Source organism: Parasteatoda tepidariorum, chromosome 3 (genome assembly GCF_982258835.1).
Source record: "Parasteatoda tepidariorum strain Cologne lab strain chromosome 3, Ptep-v5.0, whole genome shotgun sequence".
Lineage (NCBI taxonomy): Eukaryota > Metazoa > Arthropoda > Arachnida > Araneae > Theridiidae > Parasteatoda > Parasteatoda tepidariorum.
In genome coordinates this window covers 66,198,786-66,219,051 of record NC_141757.1, presented here as the reverse complement: position 1 = coordinate 66,219,051, position 20,266 = coordinate 66,198,786, and the positions used below count along the sequence as shown (strand labels likewise).

Below are 20,266 nucleotides of genomic sequence, written 5' to 3'. Positions count from 1 at the left end.
CTAGTTTGGAGACAGATAGCTCAAGTAAGAGAAAGACTTTACAAAGATACATCGATTGTAGCGTGAAAGTATCGTGTTCAAATCCCACCGTATCATCGGATAAGTCTTTGTGATTTCCTTTTCTATCTGTTCTTGTGCTATCTATTCTTCGGCTTTACAAGGGCTCATCGGCCGGACTTTTTCAGGAGCAAAGAAACATGCATATGTATGTGTAACAATAAGTAAATATAAATAAATGGAGGAATCCATTCTTGGAGGTGGGATTCGTACGCTCAAATTTAAGGATGATAGGAAAGCCGGTTTCAGTTCAGCCATGCCAAGACATTTGCATTTTGACAAATATATTTCTTTTAGTTGTGAAATATGATAGATGTGAGGTTATAGCTTACATAGAAATAAAAACAGCTAAGCAAAGTTAACAAGCGTTTACTAAATGAAATAAAGTTTATCAAGCTGAAAAATTTTGCGTTACCTCAAACTATGCCTAGTGCTGTTGAAATTACCCCAACTCTTTTGGAAAATTTACTAAATTTCACCTCATTTATTACCAAACAGTGTGCTAACAAATTGACGTTTTCCTTTTACTTTTACCAAAAGTCATGACCAAAGCACTGAGGTAAAAATAATCTTAATTTTTAATGCTGCCGTAGAGTCAGAAAACACGGTAAATTTTTACTATATTCTCGTAGTTTTGACCATCCTTCATTTTAGTGTAGGTTTCCTAAACTTGTAAAAAAATTTTTAAAAAAAACTGTAATAGACTTATAAAAAGTGCAAAAACTTATCATTAATGCGTTATCTTTTAATTTAATACTTATCAGAACATAAAACTAACATTTTAAAGCAATATTTATTTCTTTAGCACATAATTTTTATAATTTCAACAATAATGTTCAACAAAAATTATCTAAAACACGAAAAAAGTGTTTCTGTTCAATAATTACTTGACAGTTCGTTTATCCATGTCTAAAGTATCTCAATTTGTCGATAAAATTTTGTTGATATAAGCAGTGGTCGTTAAGTTAGCTGAAAGAGTCACCACAAAATCTGACAGAGCATGAAATCGTTACGTTGAAACAAAGCCAAAAAGCAGCGACAGTTGCCAGAGAGACAGAAAAAAAAATTTCCGTCAAAACATTTTTGTAATTAGTTTAGCACAATGCCCTTTGCATGTTCATTATATAATAAAGCTGAATTCATATAAATATTTTGAACTAAATTTAAAACTTCATGAAAAGTATGAAAGAAAAATTGGACACAAATGAAGAAATAAATAATGAAAGTAAATTTCTGTTATCACTTTGCACCTGATGTTAATATTTTATTAATCTTTGCATATGAACAATGCGTTATTTCATATGTAATCACATATGGATTACGTAATAAATATAATATGTAATAAATTCATATCTAATAAATGATGAAAGGAAATTTTTTATCGCTTTACTCGTAATATAAATATCTTCTTAATCTCGACATATGAATAATGCGTTATTTTATATTTAATCATCATTCATAAAATAATGCATTTTTCATATGCAGAGATTTAGAAAACATTTATATTACGTGTAAAACGATAAAGAAAAAATAACTTTATCATTTATTTCTTCATTTCCTTATTAATGTATGTATACGAAAAGTAGAAAAAAAAATTTAATAAGAAATATTTTGAAAAGTAATCATCAATAATCATTAGCTTATAAAAATAATAAATCCTTTTTAAAGACAATTTTAATTATATTGGATAAATAAAAATTCACTAATCCGTTAAAATTATATTTTAATGAATTTAAAAACTAATGTTACAACATTTTTTAAGTTTTTTTAAAGACCCCATTTAGGAAATAATCGGTCTTTTTTTATTTTAGACGGAAAAGTATTTTGTAGTAATTTAAGAAAATATTAAAGAAAGTATCTCAGGAATAATTTATCCACTATTGAAATATTTCACCACTTAAGTTATATTGAAAATCTTAATTCCTTTAATATTACCAAATTAAAAAAATATGGGACATTAAAATATTTTTGAAATATGAAAAAAAAATTTTGATGTTCCTTACTTTATGATTATGACTAAATGTCATCTTAAATAATATTTTCTAACTTAAAAAGAAGTGTTTGTAGACACTTAAAATTTATCTTTTACCTAATTCATACAATATTTCTTGCAAACGCTTATTGAAACAACTACTTGCATTTAAAAAATGAATCAAAGCCTTCCAGTTTGTACAAAAAAACATTGATTTATAGGTTTCTGCTAATGTTAAGATAATGGTTGAAAATTGATTGAAGACATACGTTTTTCTTCTTAGAGGGAAAGTTCATTTTACCGCCAATCTATAACTTCTGTAGTGTATCATAAAACAGAACACCGGAAAAAAGAAATTAGTTCTCTCATTTGAATTTTGAGTTAATTTTTAACTGATATTTTTGATTTAAAACAAATAAATTTTAATCAAATTAAAAACGATTTAAACAAAAAATATTTTCAATTACCGGGACAATTTGTAGGGTAAGATACTTAAAATGAGAGATACATTGACCTAGCAAGCTCTTAAAATGAATCAAAAGAAGAAACAGTTATTTTATGCTGTTTGAGTTAAATAAATTATCAGAGCGAGAAACAATGTATTTTAAAATTCAAAGTCGTCCAAGAAGAAATAGTTGCCTAGTTTTTGTTTAAAATTCATATTCTGTATAACATTATATAGATAAAAAATAAGTGCCCAAAAATGATTGATAATTTTAAAACCAAAAAGATAAAAGTAGAACGGAGGATGCGGTGCGCGGTTCGTTTTTTTGCTGCATGTAAGACCATTATAACTTAAACATTTGCAAGGGTGTATTTTAGTTTTCTTCTCAGACTGCGCAATTTCATTGTTGCAAAGAGTCGTTAATTTGAAAATTATGCTTCATAATTTTTCTCATCTAACAGTACTATCGTTTGATAAGCTTTGTAAATAATCATAAAACTTATTGAGAACAAATTACTTGTATCTTAAACAAAACGCAGCAAATCATGCATTTCTATTCGTTTTCCGGTTTTAAATTCAGAGACTTGGGGAGTTTTGCTTTTTTAAAAAGCGTTTTACTATTGTAGTAAATATGAAAATAAATTTGTTATTAGGAAGATATAACCATTTTTAACACATAAAATAATCAAGTCGTTTAAAACCTCTTGAATATAGTTTCATATTCTTGAATATAGTAAGTCTAAGCTTGTTTTTATAATACATTTGACATCAAACGCCTATTTCATATCTTGAAAAGCCATTTTTCAAACTTCAGAAAACAAAAATTAAAAACTAATTTTTTTCCATGAAATCATACCGAATTTCCCGAAAACAATACTGAAATTCCATCACTCGGCTGCTTACTTTTTTTAACGATTTATTGAATCAACCTGAAATCGATAGCTTTTCGATTAAAGTTAACCAACATAACATTAAAATAATTAATGAGACGTTATCGGTTTCCTTTACACACAGCTAAAAACAGTTTGCGTGATTCTACACTGAAGCATTTTCGAATGATACCATGTCAAGAATTAACGAGTTTCACAAACTGTATTAGCATCTTGTGACAAGATCGAAATTTATAATCCTCACCACAAATAGCTCTGACTATTGTCAGGGAATAAAATCCACAATTCGCGAATTCGATAATATATACGAGCATTATCTTCCGATGTTAAATAGTTAAACATCTACATTCATATTTTCTGCAAATATTAAAATACTAATGACTGTCATATTTTACACAACTATGGAGGAATAATAGTTTGTTAGATAAAAAATATCTTCGAATATCTTATTTAATTTAAGAGAAAATTTTTAAATGGATCATCAGGAAGAAGTCGAAACATTTATAAACTCATTCTCAAGAAAATTTTTTTGTTTTTTTTTTCTCTTATCAAATTATTATATTTGAATGAAGTAAGGTATATAAGGACACTTATTAATTTTATAATTTCTTTATTCTTAAAAATCAATATCGCATCAATATCCTTTACACCAGGATTTGAGCTATGGACTTTACTTTGAAACTAGATGGCATTGCTGTACTCCCTACACTGCATGAAAAGCAGCAATGACTTTTCAATATTTGTTGTAAAAATGTCCAATTATATTGGCGTTAAGCATTAGAGATTTTTTAAAAATTAAATTTGCAAACATGTAAAAATGACATCGCAAACTAATTACCGTAAAACGTACGAAATGAAATCACATTTTAAATAAGTAAAATACGGAGAAAGATAATTTTTAAGCCGCAGGGAGGTTACAGTTTGCCAATAACTTTGTTTCAAAAAGAGACTTATGCGATAAATGATTTAATTGTAAGTTGCATTTGTTGTATTGTCTGAAATAGGCTGGTTAGACTTTCTCAGACAATATAACAAATGCTATTGCAGTTTATCTGAATGACGAATAAACTTCTTATATATTTTGAAAATCAGTTTCAAAATGTCTGTTATAACATTCAAATGGAAAAGTCTCTTTATTTTCAAACATTATAACATAATAATATTAACAAAAGCTACTAATAAAATAAATACCCGTATAGTAAAAGCATAAAAACTCTGAACATTATTTTAAATGGTAGAGAAAACGAAGAAAAGGGATAACTTCTTTAAAGTATACAAGAATTTTTTTTCCATTGTTATTCAAAACAACTAAAAAGAAATTAAAATCAGAGAAGTCGTATAAACTTTATCAGCGAAAGAGAATTTTCTTTATCTACGAATAAGAATTGTAAACGTTATCGTCTCTTTATCTATTTTGACAATTAAGGAAAAGAGCAGAATGTAAAGAAAAACATTTCATCCGAAAAATTAGTCGAGTTCCTTAAAACAACCAAGTTACTCGTTCTTTTCTTCTTCAAACAGAAAGTTTTAACTGTTTACTTTTTCCGCGTATCTGCTCTGGGTACATTTAGCCTGATTAAAGTGCTCCAAACTTTGACACACGTCTTTTAAAAAAGAACATTGTTCTATTGTTTGATATTCCACTTTTGTCCATAACTGAAGATGATTGCTGAGGGAAAATAATTTGACTTTCAATTATTTAATTTAAAGATGACATAGCGTGTGAACAGAAGAAAAAAATCAGTTGTAAGTTAACAAAAATACTAGTAGTTTGTTTCAATAAATATACGCATAGAATAGGAAGGGTCTATCAAGAATTTTTTCTATAAGGTCCTGTTTTTGTTAACTTGGGAAAAAATTTCACATAATTTTGGGAATTAAAAATTAACGCTAAATCGGGTTCTTGTAGACATGATCCTTTTTTTGATGAATGTTTGAAAAAGGCCCAATTTTACGAGTTTTGACAATTAAAAAATTGAGTTCATAAAAAGGTTTTTATCATTTAAATAAGTTATTAACATTATTCAGAGAGCCGAGATAGCCTGGTTGGTAGGGCATTGAGCCCAAGTCCAAGAGGTCGCGAATTCGATCCCCATAACAGATTAATACCTCTTTGAGTACTGGATCGGAGATTGATCCTGCTCTTGTTCTGTTGAAAATTACGATCTGCGGATGAATGGTGTGTGAATCAGTCCTTCCTGTAAAACGGGCTGTGACGTATGTGGGAGGCAGAAGTTAAATTTTTAGCCATAAGTGACTTCACTGGAAAACAATAAGAAGCGCACGCCCTTGGCTTAATAGGCTTGTCAGTACTGCCAACGGCATGCTTCTCTCCCATCACACATGAAAAGCAAAGCAGTCACAAGAATTTTATGAAGCATTCATTTTTAAAATTAAAAGTATTATTAAAGGTCTGTTTTTAAAATGGTAATTATTCTGAAACATCTGCTTATGAAATAAAAAATATTGTGCAGGGTCAGTTTTAAGACAAAATGACGGACCCAAGCTTCTTCTAAACAGATTCTCATACAGTAATGATAATTCTCAAAAGATCAAGAACTTATAATTTCAAATTGTCACTTTAAATTTCACATAAAAGAATAAGTAGTTCTCAAATCTAGTTATGAAGGAGTGACACACGAAAGCAGTAGTAGATATTAGTAGTAGGAGTTCTTCGCGAGAATTGAATTTTATTCATTTTTATATTAATTTACTATTGCATTTATTTTTTCATTTATTTACTTATTTAATACTTTTTTTTAGGATTTTCAAGTATTAAATGCATTTTTCTTCCCCTTTTTCCATCAAAACATCGGGATGAATGAACAAAAAAAGAACATTTTTGTTTAGCTTTTGTCATCTTGACTTTCAATATGACTTTTTTTAAAAAAAAAATTAAAAAAAACATACATATTTTCTTGCTTTACATAAATATATGCGTGTAATACTATTATATTATTGGAGTTATATATTTACGTAAGTGCTTTAATTAATGTTATATAATATAATATTTTATGCATTAAATTATATTATATTTAATATTTTTTTATACAAACAGTTTCGTGAATCTGGCTTTAAATTTTAAAATTAACGTAAATTTCTCTATTTTCTATAAGATTTTCCATACAAACTATATCTTGTAGAATTTCCTTTTGGGCAAATCAAGTGTTGAGTCTGAATAAATTAAATATAACCATATATTTAAAAATAAAGGTAATGCGATAACTTGAAATGAATCTCAATTCTTTTCAAGATATTCGGGTAATTAGTACTAGTATATTAATACTAATTATCGAGCACAGCGGAAGATTGTTCTCAGTAAATTTTTACAGAGAATTTCAGAACAGAAAAATCCAAGCTTACATTCGTGGCTAAGTCATTTATCAACGCGTTTATTTTTATTGATTGCCAATCTATGTCTTTTAAAACTTTGTCTCATTACGTAGTCTGTTAGACTAATTAATTTCAAATTAAGAGCATTAGATGATGATCATTATGTGTTTTATAAGATTTTTCTTTTCTTAATCTTACTGTTTTTTTCTATTAAATAAAAGTGATGAAAAAGAATTACAAATTTAATTACCAAAATTAAAAATAATTCTTTACTAACCTCGTTAATTAAATATAGTTTTTAAAGAAAATAACAAATTCGGTTTTTAATTACCAAGCTTTTCGGGAGAGAAAAAAGCGCAACTTGATGCACCTTTCAAGCGCATAAAGAAAGAAAAAATTTTCGGTGTTAAGTTGGAGAAAAGAAAAATGATCTAAGCTGGTTGAAATCTTCCAGCAGAGGTGTGGCGCCTGTCATCAGCAGGAAGCAGTAATGATCGGTACCGCCCGACGGATATTGCGATAACGTCCGATATCCACTTTAGGATAATGCGCGAAAACTTAAAGAAATTCTGTATCTGCTATCAGTTTTCAACCATGAAAATGTATTTTATGACACATTATTTTTCTTCACCCTATCAAAAATCTGTAAAGAATCAGTAAATGCTGTTATTAATCTTACTATAATTTACCAAACCAAATATTTGAATTTTCAAAAAATTAAAATGATGATCGCGGTAAATTCTATTAGCGGTAAATTCTATTCGAAAATAATGCATGATATCGGTTGTAGTTTTTTACTTTCACTTGTAAATTTATGAATCATGAATATTTTTTCGATTATTCTACTTAATTTAACGGTTATAAAATGTTATAATAAAAACATATTAAAAAATACGGCGTTTAGCACACTCCTTACTCACAAAGTAATTAAAAAATAATTTTAAAGCAAATAATAAAACTTAAAGAAGTTTTTTTTTAAAAAAATCATGTCATAAAAATTAAAAACACACAAAAATCCTGAAAAATAAGATAATTTTTGAGAGAAAAACATCAAAATCAAAACATCTTGAGTAAAAGTACCAGAAGGTGGAGGAATATACCCTTAATTCTAATTTAGATGATTTTGTTTTTATCCAATCCAATTTTTTTTTTAAAAATGGATTCTTTTTATTCCCATTACATTTAACAAAATTGTTTTGAGCATTTTCTTGGTTTAGAGAAAGATTCATTTCACTCACTTATAAGTTGAATTACATTCACGTAAATATTTCCTCATAAAATTAATTTTTTGAATACTGAACTTCTTAACGTAAACGTGCTTGCACTAATAAAGCATTTCTCTTTGAAAAAGGCATTATAGGGAAAATGCAATCGAATTTCATACATGTTGACAATGAATGGCATACTTTTTACATTACAATTAATAACTTTACATTTGCTCATTTGTTTTTTAATACTTTTTAAAGTTATATTCGCCATCATAGAAACTCAGTAAACTTATTGATATTCTTTTCACCCATTTTTAAAGTAACGTTATTCGTAATCGAGATAATACAATTTACTTCCTGAATTTAATATAAATTCTGCTATTTCAGTATTCCATTTCTGCATAATTTCAATGATACGAATACTTCGTTCCGAAACCACGAGCGCATTTACTTGAATTTAGAATTGCTTAAGCATTACATAATTTTACCAGATAATAATATCTTCATAAATTTAAGCTTACTAAATCCAAAAAAAAAATTTGATTTTTATATCTTGACTTGTTTTTAGCTTAAGAGCATTAAATGCTTTTTATTTATACTTATTACTACATGTATTTAATTAAAATTGAAGTAAACATTTGCTGTTTTCTCAAATAATTTTGCAGAAATCTTTATTTGCTGCACCACCACATGAGGCACAATGCATAATTTTCAATACTTTAAAAAAAAGATTCTATTTGAGTCGTCTATCAATAATTTTTAACTCTTTCAAGCCTAACCGTAACGAAAGGCTCCAATCTAATAACTATTTTATATTTTGCTTAAAATCAATATTTTTAATAAAGCATATTTGATAGGAAATTAAGATTATGTAATGCTTTTGGAAGACTTCAATTATTTGAAAAATACAAATAGGAAATTTCATACCTGCGTAAGGTATATCTGAAACATTACGTACTTTTAAATCAACCGGAATACCTAAAAGGGGGGCTATTCTCATTTTTTCTTAGCCTGATTACAAACAGTTAGAAATTCTACCACAAATTAATTCATCCTGTATAATAAGTCAAACAAAGGTGAATCGCTAAATTACTTTTCATCGAAAGATCTGATTACACTGCATTGAAATTTATGTTTCAAACTTTAAATTTACTGGTTAACATACTTTAAATTTACTGGTTAACTAGTGCTATCTATCAATTAAATTGCACAAAAACGTTCTTCCTCTGAGAGAACATAAATTTTTCCTACGTATCCCTTTTAAATAATTTCAAAATTTATGTGGTTTTTGTAATATCTTTGCAACTATATACGTAAATCGAAACTTCTTACCCCAAAAATGGTTTACTCAAAGATAAATGCATACGAAAATAATTTTTAACAGTTATTTATTAGTTTTATTTAAAAAATTATTATTAAAAAATAATTAAAAAATTTTCACAATAAAATAATTTGTATGAATTTTTACTGTTGTAGTGATTAGTATGTATATTTTCAACAATATTATAAATCAAATACATTTAAATAAGGGATATTTAAAAAAATTTAGACGTCTTTAATTAAAAAGTGCATATAATACATTTTAAAACATTGCATAATACATACGATATGAGGCAAATACTTTTTTATTCATTTTAATTGCCATTTTTGCTATGTTTTGACTGATTCATTATAATTTTAATAAACAACTTCATATAGTTCATTATATTTTTCGAAACTGTAGTTTCTTTTTTATACCTTGATTTCATTGTTATATACAATTTATTTTATAAATTTTATGGATACGTGTTGTAGTTTCATACTTTAATTAGCTTTATATTTTATTATTAATGGTTTTAGTTTTCAAAATATCATTAAAATTTTAAAAAATTATAAACAAATTCTAAAAATAAAATTAATTTATTGAATTAATATTTTTCGTTGAATGAACTTTCATGTTCGCAAAATAATGTTTAATTATTTAATAACAATTGAAGAACTATTTTAAGAAATGATAGTAATAATTCACTATTTTTTGGAACATGGTACTTAAACATTAAATTATTTCTTACTATTATTCCCTACAAAATTCACGAACACATCTCATTGTTGATGTATGAAGATCATGATGTTTCTCATCAAGCATGCCAAAAAAAACTATTATGTGTTATTTGAGAACATGGCCAATCCTTAAATTGTACAAATCGCTTCAATTTAAAACAGTATATCACAGAATACCATAAAATATCACAGACATTTAGAACTATCTACAATATTACAACATACTGTAAGATTCACTTTATGATGCTTAAAATATTTTTGCATTATGTGAGTATCATTTCAATGAAATATGTTCTATTTTACTACTTAAAAGAAACTATGCAAATGAATAAGATAAAATACAAACAAAAAATCAAAGAAAAAAAGAAACGTATCAAGAAACAGATATATTGCACAACAAACATCAAGAATCAGTGTAATGCTGCGACCTATTTAAAACTATTCAAATTCTTGAGACAAACGAACAGATGCTTTAGTTTTGATATTGAATTACTAATTACAGCAAGATATTCAATTACTAATCTCTCCAAATTTACATATATGTCTCTTGAAACGTGCCATGTGTGTCCTAAAAATCAACTAAACTAAATGTTATGCTTATCTTTGTTATGCTATCATTCTTTTTATATTTTCATTTCCATCTATGTAACTTCATAATAAAGATATACTATAAGAATTATCTCTGGTCATTGCAACTTCAAATCAAATATGTTTCACTTTGTTTCAATTTAGATCTAAACTCTATTTTCTCGCATAGAAATATTTAATATAGTTAAGATTTTATTTTATATATTATATAGGTATATTTTAATCTCATTTTACTAATAAAAATGTATTTAGAGATGATATAAAATTAATCAATCGTCAATGTTTCAAAATATGCAAAACAAACCACTAGATTCACAAACGAAAAATAGAACCTTCAATGAACAAAGCTAATTTACTATTTTCAATAATTTCTTTTACCAAACATACCTTGAAGCTTCATACATCTAAAATAACTTTACTTATAAAATTATTAGCTCCCTTATTTCTTAACGTGGTTTTAATTCTTCGTTTAGCTTAAGCTTAGTAATTTTTACCTACTTTTATTTTGCATTTAAATTTTCTGTAGGCAAATTTAACAAAACAAAAATATATTCAATTTTTAGTAATGATACGATGGAGTATCATTTAAAAAAATATATATGACGGTTTTGGGGTCAAACAAAAACAGAGAATGCTTCACCGCTTTCTTTTTATCGAATTTTTTTTTAAGAAAAATAAAACATTCACCCATTCTTAAAACTGAGCACATGTGTGAAGATTAAAATATCTAAAATGTTCTGAATATCATTCAAATAAATGTTTTCATATCATTTGTGTATAAACAAAGTAAATTTTTGTCTTTCAGATATAGTTTAAAATATGGTAAATCAGGAAACATTTTAATATATCATTATAATATATCCAAATACATAACGATTCTTCATTGTTGCTTTGAATTATTTAAACCTATAATCATCTAAATAAGGATTGATTGAATTGTTTAGTTTTTAATTATAAGATTTGTAATCTATCAATTAAATATTTGGAACATTTTATTAATAAAGTAATATTAAAAATACAATTAATTTCCTGTAACATAATTTAAATCTTTCATCAATAAATTGAAAATATCGGGGAAATAGTTTATGCCGATTGATTAATTTTCAAATACTCATCAAGAAAAATTATAAATCCCTTTTGCAAATCTTTTAAGCAAATCCCTTCATAATTTCTGAAAAAAATGTTTGATTGTCCTTAATGGTGATAAATCAGATTTATTTTTGAATTTGAATTTAGTTTCTATATACACTGAAAATGAAATATCATTAAAATTACCAGAACATGGTAAAATTTACCATATTTCTGACTCAATGGGAACATCAAAAATCTCGATATTTTCTATGAAGTGGTTTGGTAATGAATTCTAGTAAAATTAACAATAAAATATGGTCTTTATATGTGATAAGAATTGGTAAATATGTGATAAGAATTGGTATGTGATAAGAATTGGTAAAATATTTTATATGATAAAACTAGATATTTTCTTTAACCATTACCAAGCAAACTGAAAAATTACCAAATGGATGGTTTAAATATTTTGGTTTTATTAACAAAAATTATGGGGTCTTTTTATATCACAAATGTCATTATCATACAGTACTGTAATCTTAATAGTATTTTTTTCTCGTGTACCATTTAGGCATTTGGATATTTTATGTACTCTTAATTTCAAAAAATGAACAAACTGACTTACTTTCATTAACAAAGTTAATCAGCATTCTTTCCCTGTATTCAACAATCTATTAAAACTTTTCTACTCAAAACTTTTGCATATTTCAACTTATTACGCAATAGCCATTGTTATTAAATTATGTAAGTAACTTTTTAAAATTATTTAAATAAAACTGATGAGTTAAATTCCATTACTTAACCTAAAAACAATGAATCATGAGATAATTTTCGATATTGCACCAGTAAAATTTACCATAAAAGGGAATTACCAAAAGTATTTTCAAAAAAAGATTATCTCACTTCCGCAAATAGCTATTCTTGCTAGCGATTAATTTTCTACGGTGAACTTTTCTGATTCATGCATGTTTTATTTCAAACAATTAGGGAACATAAATTACAACTTTGTGACGAATAAATGTATTTTCCTTTACATTATTTCTCGAAAAGGAATGGATTGTTCGCACTTCTCAACGCCTCTCGACTGAATTTTTTTAACTCAAATATTTTCCACGAAGAAACAAATATTAAATACTTATGTTTAAGGTTTCAAAAAATGAGATGTACGTGTCTTTTTTAAATAGCATTTTCCCAAATTCTTAAATAAATGAGTTATTACAATTTTATCAATTTTTTGATTACAAAAAGGTAAAATTAACCCACATTGTGTGTTAGTTTCATTTAAGTATAAAGTAACTCATTATATTTTTTGTCCGGAATTCAAAGTCCCTTATAGCTAAAATTTTAAACTAATAGCATTTAAATATTTAGAAATTGACGCTTATGAGTGCTCTTACCATAATTTATTTCATATATACACAATTTAATTTCAATAAATTATAGTAATGATATAACTTTAATTATGAAAACTTGTAATATTTTATTTTATTTATAAATAATTCAATTTCAGGAAAATGTAACCGTATTCTAATTTTTACCTTAACTTTAATACATAAAATTCGAACAATAATACAAGATAACATTTTTCATCATATTATGTATTTTAACCCAGAAGAAAATTAATGTTTTTAAGTTTCAAATGTTGACAATAACAGCTGATCGAATATCAAAAGAACAACAACAAAAATTTGTGTAATAAAAGTAATTGCATCATAATATATAACTGTCGACGACAATGAGTTTAATGTAAAAATATGAAATGAAGCATCAATAATCTGTAATGATCAATCATTTATAAATGGTCATTTCGATTATGGAGTAAAATAAGCGTCTGCGAGTCCTTTTTATGCTTTGCATTGTTATAACAACAATTCTCTTTTTATATTTGAACTTCTTATCCCATATCTATTGTAACAATCCTATCATTTTTACAAAACGAGTGATATAAGTCACAATTATTTTCACATCAACACTAAGCCTGTTATATGAATGCAAATTGTGTAAGCAGAAAGTTCTATATTCTGATAATGTGCATAAGTGATTTCAATAATAAAACTATGCCTATTCGTTAAAGTGTGGAAGACTTTTTACCTCACCTATTAGAAATTTTAGAAAGCAAAATTTATTACTTTATTTAAAAAGAAATTACTGCATTATTGTTTTTTAATCTTATTTTGTTATTAGATAATACAAATTAGTCGCATAATAAATTTTTCTTGAGGCTAAACTCTCTTATTTTTTATTCATATTATGTTCAAATTATCTGAACAAAATGTAAATATGTCTTCATAACATAATTTTTCCTTAGTTCAAAGACAGTTACATAGAACAAAGTTAATTTCTTAAAATTACAGTTATCTGAATAAAATTGTACTACGTTAAACATTTTGTTAACATCCAAAGGATATTGAAAACACAAAAATATTTTTTGAAGCACTGAAAGTAATTTTATTTACAATGATCAGGTTAAGGAGGAAACCAATTTTTCTGAATAATTACTTCAAAAAAAGACTCCTTTTTACTAAAGATTCCTTCAAAACACGTATACGATAATACAATATAAATTACCAATATCTTAATCTTTAAAAAAAATTTCATTATATACTTTTTGGATTGTATATTTTTGAAAAAATATTTCTGGGTACACATCTGCAAATCACATAAAAAAAATTTAACTATTCACCCGTCAAAGTGTTGTTCACTCTTATAAAAGTATTATTTACTATCACAGTAACTTACAATACATAAAATAACGAAAAGAATAGTAAATTGGTGAAATAAAATTAGATTTAGGCAGTACTTACACATTCCTTCTCCAAGCAACCACACTTCAGGCATAGAGTGCAATTCAACAAGGGCAGGCGGAACACAAACAAGAAGAACTAAGAGATCAGCGACACTCAAGTTCATGAGGAAAAGGTTAGTTGAGTTCCTCAACTCCTTAAACTTCCAGACGACAGTTGCAACAAGAACATTACCAACTGTTCCGAATGCGAGTATAACAGCACACACTGCCGTGGCCGTTATTCGTATGTAAGATGGCAATTCAGTATACGGTGGGCCATTTTGTTGCCTAAGACGGGAACAGCCAACTGCACTGCAGTTGGCAAGGTAAGTCAGATTCTCTGGAGCTGGGAAATTAAAATTTCCCGTGAAATTATCGTAATCGATCATCATTATTAAAAAACGTCTGTAAAAAACAGCACATCTTTAAGTTTACAAAGGAGATTTTCCAGTAAAAATACGCTTTAGAACTTTTCTTTTACGATAAAGTTAGATAATTTTGATGTCCTCTGAATTTCTTCACTTAAATGTCTGGATATAATTGCCATAGTTTTCATCAGTGTGATATAAGTGGAAATACTTATTTTATCTATCCGAAATATAATTGGCGTTTACTATCCATTGGAATAATTTCTCTTTTAATTTAATACATACACGAATATAGAATTTATTAATTTTTGTCTTTTCATTCTTCAAGAATACATAAACTGGCATGTAGTAGTTCTTAAGCTACTTGCTATTTCATTATTTGCCGTAAATTTGTGATACAAAATAATATTTAACTAGATGTGAGTTAAATGTTGTTAATGAATCTTACTTCAAAATAATTTTAAAGACTATATTGTATTTTCCCTAGCTATTTTCATAGGACCTCGATCATAAAGTTGAAGCCTATTTTTCTATAGTACTTTTATAAATACACAAATTAAAGAAAAAATTATTTTGCAGATTTTTCAAGTGATCCTTTGATGTATAGAATATAAATCATATACATTAGTTTAACTATTTTTACAGAACCTTTTAAAGGGTAACTTAAAATCTTTCATTTAATATATAATTACGATTGATATTTAAATAAATCTCAAATATTTAGTATCACAGATGTAAAAGGATATTTTCAGAAATAAATTTTAAACTAAACTTTGTTATTAATAATAAAGTAGGGAATGTACAAGATATGTCATACGTGCTATAAACAATTTTATTAAAATGTTGTCCAACCAAAGATGTTTTTAAATATTCTCACAATTTCACCTTTACAAAATGAGTTTACACCAAATCTTTTTCTTGCGATAAACATATTTCCATGAATCAAAGATTATTTTCGAACATTTTGGTATTGGGTATTCTGCAACAATTTCAGCTATGGAAGTGTTTGATAGCCAGTATTTTCTATAAAATATTTTTTAAAGGAAAAAAAAACTTAGTTAACAACTTGAATTATCTGTAAAGGTCAGGCTGAAATCATCTTTGTCAAGTTTTTAAAACTTTTCTTTATTTCACCTCTTCTTAGTTTTATCAAGTTTTTTATATTAGCACTGAAGGTATTTATAAGAATTTCTAATGTAGTTCTAGCGCTGTTAGAACTAATATTTATCTTTTAAATATTTTTCAGGGTGTTTAAATGCATAAAATTTATCTAAGACTGTTAAAAGTAAGTACTCAAAATATTTTGTCAATAGTACTTACAATTTCATTGAACTCGTTTGTTTTGACTGTTATGCCGAAAAGTAAAACACAACATCAACTTCTTGATTTTATCATTGGAATCACACGTTATTTCCCGCCCTTGCAAACTCGTTACTATCTTTCATCCCTATGTCTTCGAAAATCACGCTGTACACAACGCGGGCGAAAACTTTACTAAACCTTCGGACCGATATTCTACGAGAAGATGAGCTTTCGGCGCAAGCGCATTGACGAAGAGATGTTCTTCAAGAATGAAAACGATCATTCGCCTACATAGCGCATGCCTCTCGGGTAGAGGTGGCAGAAACGAATCAAGTTTAGTTTTTGTTTCGTTTTTTACTTATTTCTAACTACGACTTTTCCGAAACTGAAAGTGGTATTGCGACAGATCGCTAGAAAGAATTCCATTTTAGAAAGGTAAACAAAACTGACCTTTCACAATTCTTAAAGTTTTTAAACTAAAGGAAATAAGAAAAGATAAAGAATTTTGCTTTGATTTCTTCGAAATAAAAACATTTTAAACATTTTTTGAGGGACGTAATAACTTGTACACAAAAAAACAAAATTTGTCTCACTTTAAAAATATTTTTATTTCATTTTTTTGGATGAATAAATAAGTTATTTTAGTGATATAACAACCACAAATAAATGTTCAGCAGAAAAGTACAAAAAATATATTCTTAAAAAACGTAATAAATGCTGGTTTATTAATAGAAAACCAAAGTCAGGAAAAATATTTTTTTAAAAACCCTTCCTTGTTCTTTTGAAAATTAGAATAACTGTTTCGAAAACCATAATTTACTGGTTGAATTTTTGGGCAACATTACAAAAAAGTATATGTTGCCTTATTCGCGTAATATCACGTTCTGTACAAAATTTTAAACTGGTTAATCAAACAGTTATTAACATTTAAATTAATTACAAGGACAATCAATAATGTTAAACACTCAAACTCTATCAAATTTTATCCCGTTTGATTCGAAACCAACACCTTAAATAGCCTTAACTTAATTTGAATTCGCTAAAAGATTTTTTAAAAAGAAAATAGCAGTAATTAGTGGAAAGTATACAAGAAAACTAATTTACTAATTTTGAGTGAAGATAATCGCGAAAATTATATTATCTTAAGCATTCATATGCACATTTTTTTGCACAAAAGCTATTTGGAACCAGTTGGAAAATTATCTGATTACCGTTTGCTTAAATTGGCTTTATTTTAAGCTCTTTATAAAGTCTACGATTTTAAAAAATTGATTGGCCGAATTTTTTTAATAAGTCTAAAAACCAGCAGAATTTGCTGACTCCCTTGCATCAGATAACGAACTAAACAAAATTGATCGGAAAATGTCGAATTAAATATGTATCAAGTTTAAGAGTTAATAGGTAAATGGGTGAAAAAAGAATACAATTCAAGGGAAATTAATGTCACTACTAAGTATCCAGTTATACAAATTATCTACTATAACGTTGCCAATCAATTTTTCACTCATGATTCACGTGCTGAAACATTTGCTGCTATGAATAAAATGTATCATAGCCAGCTTGGTATATTTTATTAATTTTGCATTATACAGAAATAGCTCTTCCGTACAATGCAAAAATGTATAAAAAATCTTCTAGCACAAAAAAAGTGAAAGCTTCATATAAAATGGATCTAAGTATCAATAAATCAAGTAGTCACATCACATATTAGAAATTAGAACTTACCTCACAATACATTCTTAGCTAAGCATTTTTCTATACTTATTGTGGATGTGCTTTTCTTTCCAAAAGATCAATCTATGTCAGAATTTCTTCTAAAGGAAGGTAAACAGTCGCAATCTGTAATTTAATCAATTAACCCTCTGACCGAGAAGTTTTTAATCAAAAATCAATTAAAGCTAGACTATTTTTCATTCCATAGATCAATTTTTCAGACACTTGCAATGAGAATTATGTTGATATTACCAAGAAACCTAGTTTAAAGATTGAAAAAAAGTCATATAATATCTGTGTAAAATATTTAAAGTATCTAACAAAAAAATAAACGAATCATTAAAATGTGTAATCGAATTAAAATTATATTATTTATAGTTGTTTTAAAACTTTTACTTCTTCTCACTTTCACATTGTTTGTATTATTTGTACTTATTTTATTTCATGACGAAAGCGGCCTTATTATTTAAGCAAAAGTAGTGTTGATATAGACATAAAAGGTTTTTCATATCTCTAATACATCTCTGATACATCTGGTTAAAATGTTAAAAATTCATTGGAATCATTTGAAAATCATACAGAATCATTTGGGTTGTAACCTTCACATAAAGTTTATTTGTCCAGAGGTGTTTAGCGTCAATGCATTGCTACTTCTTCATAGCCAGCTTGATATCAATTCCACTGCAAAATTAAAAGAATTGTAAACTGGAGAACTTAAAACTACCTATAACACAGCAAAAATCCATGAAATTTTACAAAAACCTGAAATTCCGCTGCACGAATCAGTACAAGTGAACTAACTTTTACTACACCAGTTTGCAAGTCAAAAATATTTTACAAATGTTTTCATTCGGTACATATTTTCTTCAGCTATCATTATGAAAAAAATGCTTAATTTGGAGGCGAAAAATTTAATGAATGGTAACTTTCTATTTATTTCCTATAACCAATATACATTCTTATTAACTGAAACTATTGCATATGAAATAAACTAAATTTTAATTCTTAGCTAAGTATGCTTCTTTTTCAAGTAATGCACCAACACTTACAAGTAAATTTCTTACTTTAAGAACAATTTCTTACTTTAAGAACAATTTATTATTTTATTAACTTTTTATTATTTTATTATTCTTTTATTTCAAAATAATGCAATTGATAAGAAGCGATATTTTAATAACTTTTATCATATTAATGTTACATTTAATTTATAAACATTGATATTACTTTATCTGATTTATATCTCTGCTCAGAAATAAGAGTTCAAGTTTGCTACGCTAAGGAAATAGAAAATTTTCATTTATTTGTTTTATGCCAACTGTTTAATCTCTCATTAGCGTGTTCTTACCAGAATAAATTTTATTTTATGCATGAGGTGTCTCCCAAAGGAAGAATAATGGGACCAATGATGCCCTCCAATTACCTGAAACAGCAAGTGACCTTAATATATTTAAATAAAAATCTAAGCTCCTTGTAAACAAGAATATATTAACCTAAATACTTAATAAATAGCTTCCAACAGTTTGCTCAAAATTCTGATTTGAGACATCATTTTGTATGCACTATCTTACTGTCGTATTTTCTATATTACATTCTAATTTTGAAAACGCTTTTATTATATCACTTCTAGAAAGCATTAATTTTGATGTATGCGTGCATTTTCTACGGCTATTTTTGGTTTTAACTTAAATTTGAAATATAACAGGCAGTAAAAAAAGTTTTTTTTATTAAAAAAAAATTTAGTATTTTTGCTTGTATGTTTCATTACGTTCTAGCATGTTGCGTATGTTTTATTAAACATAATTTTGTCATATTTAGTTTATTGTGACCTTATTCACTTAAAACTTAAAAATAGTTATGACATATGTTGTAAAAACCCGTAATAACTTGGCAATGAATAGTACTTGTAAGTAATAGAAGAACTTACAAGAGTGTACAAAAATTCAGTTATTAATGAATACTGCTCAAACTAATCTTTTTTTATCTATATTACTGTACAGAATTCTAAAATGAGCATTATGATAAAATAAATATTTAATACCTTTAAAAAAATAGCTTTTTTATAAGATTCGAATTGTTTAAATAACACCAATGATATTGAATATATCACATTTTGCAAAAATTATGATTCAAGTATAAAAAGAATTTTTTTATAATTTCTCACAAACTTGCACTTTATTATTTATTTTAACTCATGTAATTTTTTTAAAATTGTAAAATTTTTAAATGCTAATAAATTAAAATAATATAAATAATTATTAAAATAATTATTAATAAATAAAGCACTTATTTTATAATTTGAGGATGCAACTGCAGAGGAATTTCAATATGCAATATTTTTCTACGTTCTGAACCAATATCATTAAGTAGTGGGAATTTATGCATGATTTTTTATGAAAAGTTTGTGAAACACGAAAAAATATCAGCCTCCCTGCTATGCGTTGAAATTTGAACTAAAGAACGCCAATTTAACTCATTCTTGTTTGCTTGTCATTAAAAA

At 26.6% G+C, this 20,266-nt stretch overlaps 1 protein-coding gene across 1 annotated transcript in view; it reads right to left on the bottom strand.

Annotated features, from left to right (window-relative positions):
* The window catches only part of LOC107442009 (QRFP-like peptide receptor), a 201,301-nt gene extending 184,995 nt beyond the window's left edge, over positions 1-16,306 (bottom strand). Inside the window, exon 1 of the mRNA XM_016055445.4 lies at positions 14,406-16,306. Coding sequence (XP_015910931.1) covers positions 14,406-14,778 — 373 coding nt within the window. The 5' untranslated portion in view covers positions 14,779-16,306. The remainder of the gene's footprint in view (positions 1-14,405) is intronic.
* Positions 16,307-20,266: the final 3,960 nt, after the last annotated feature.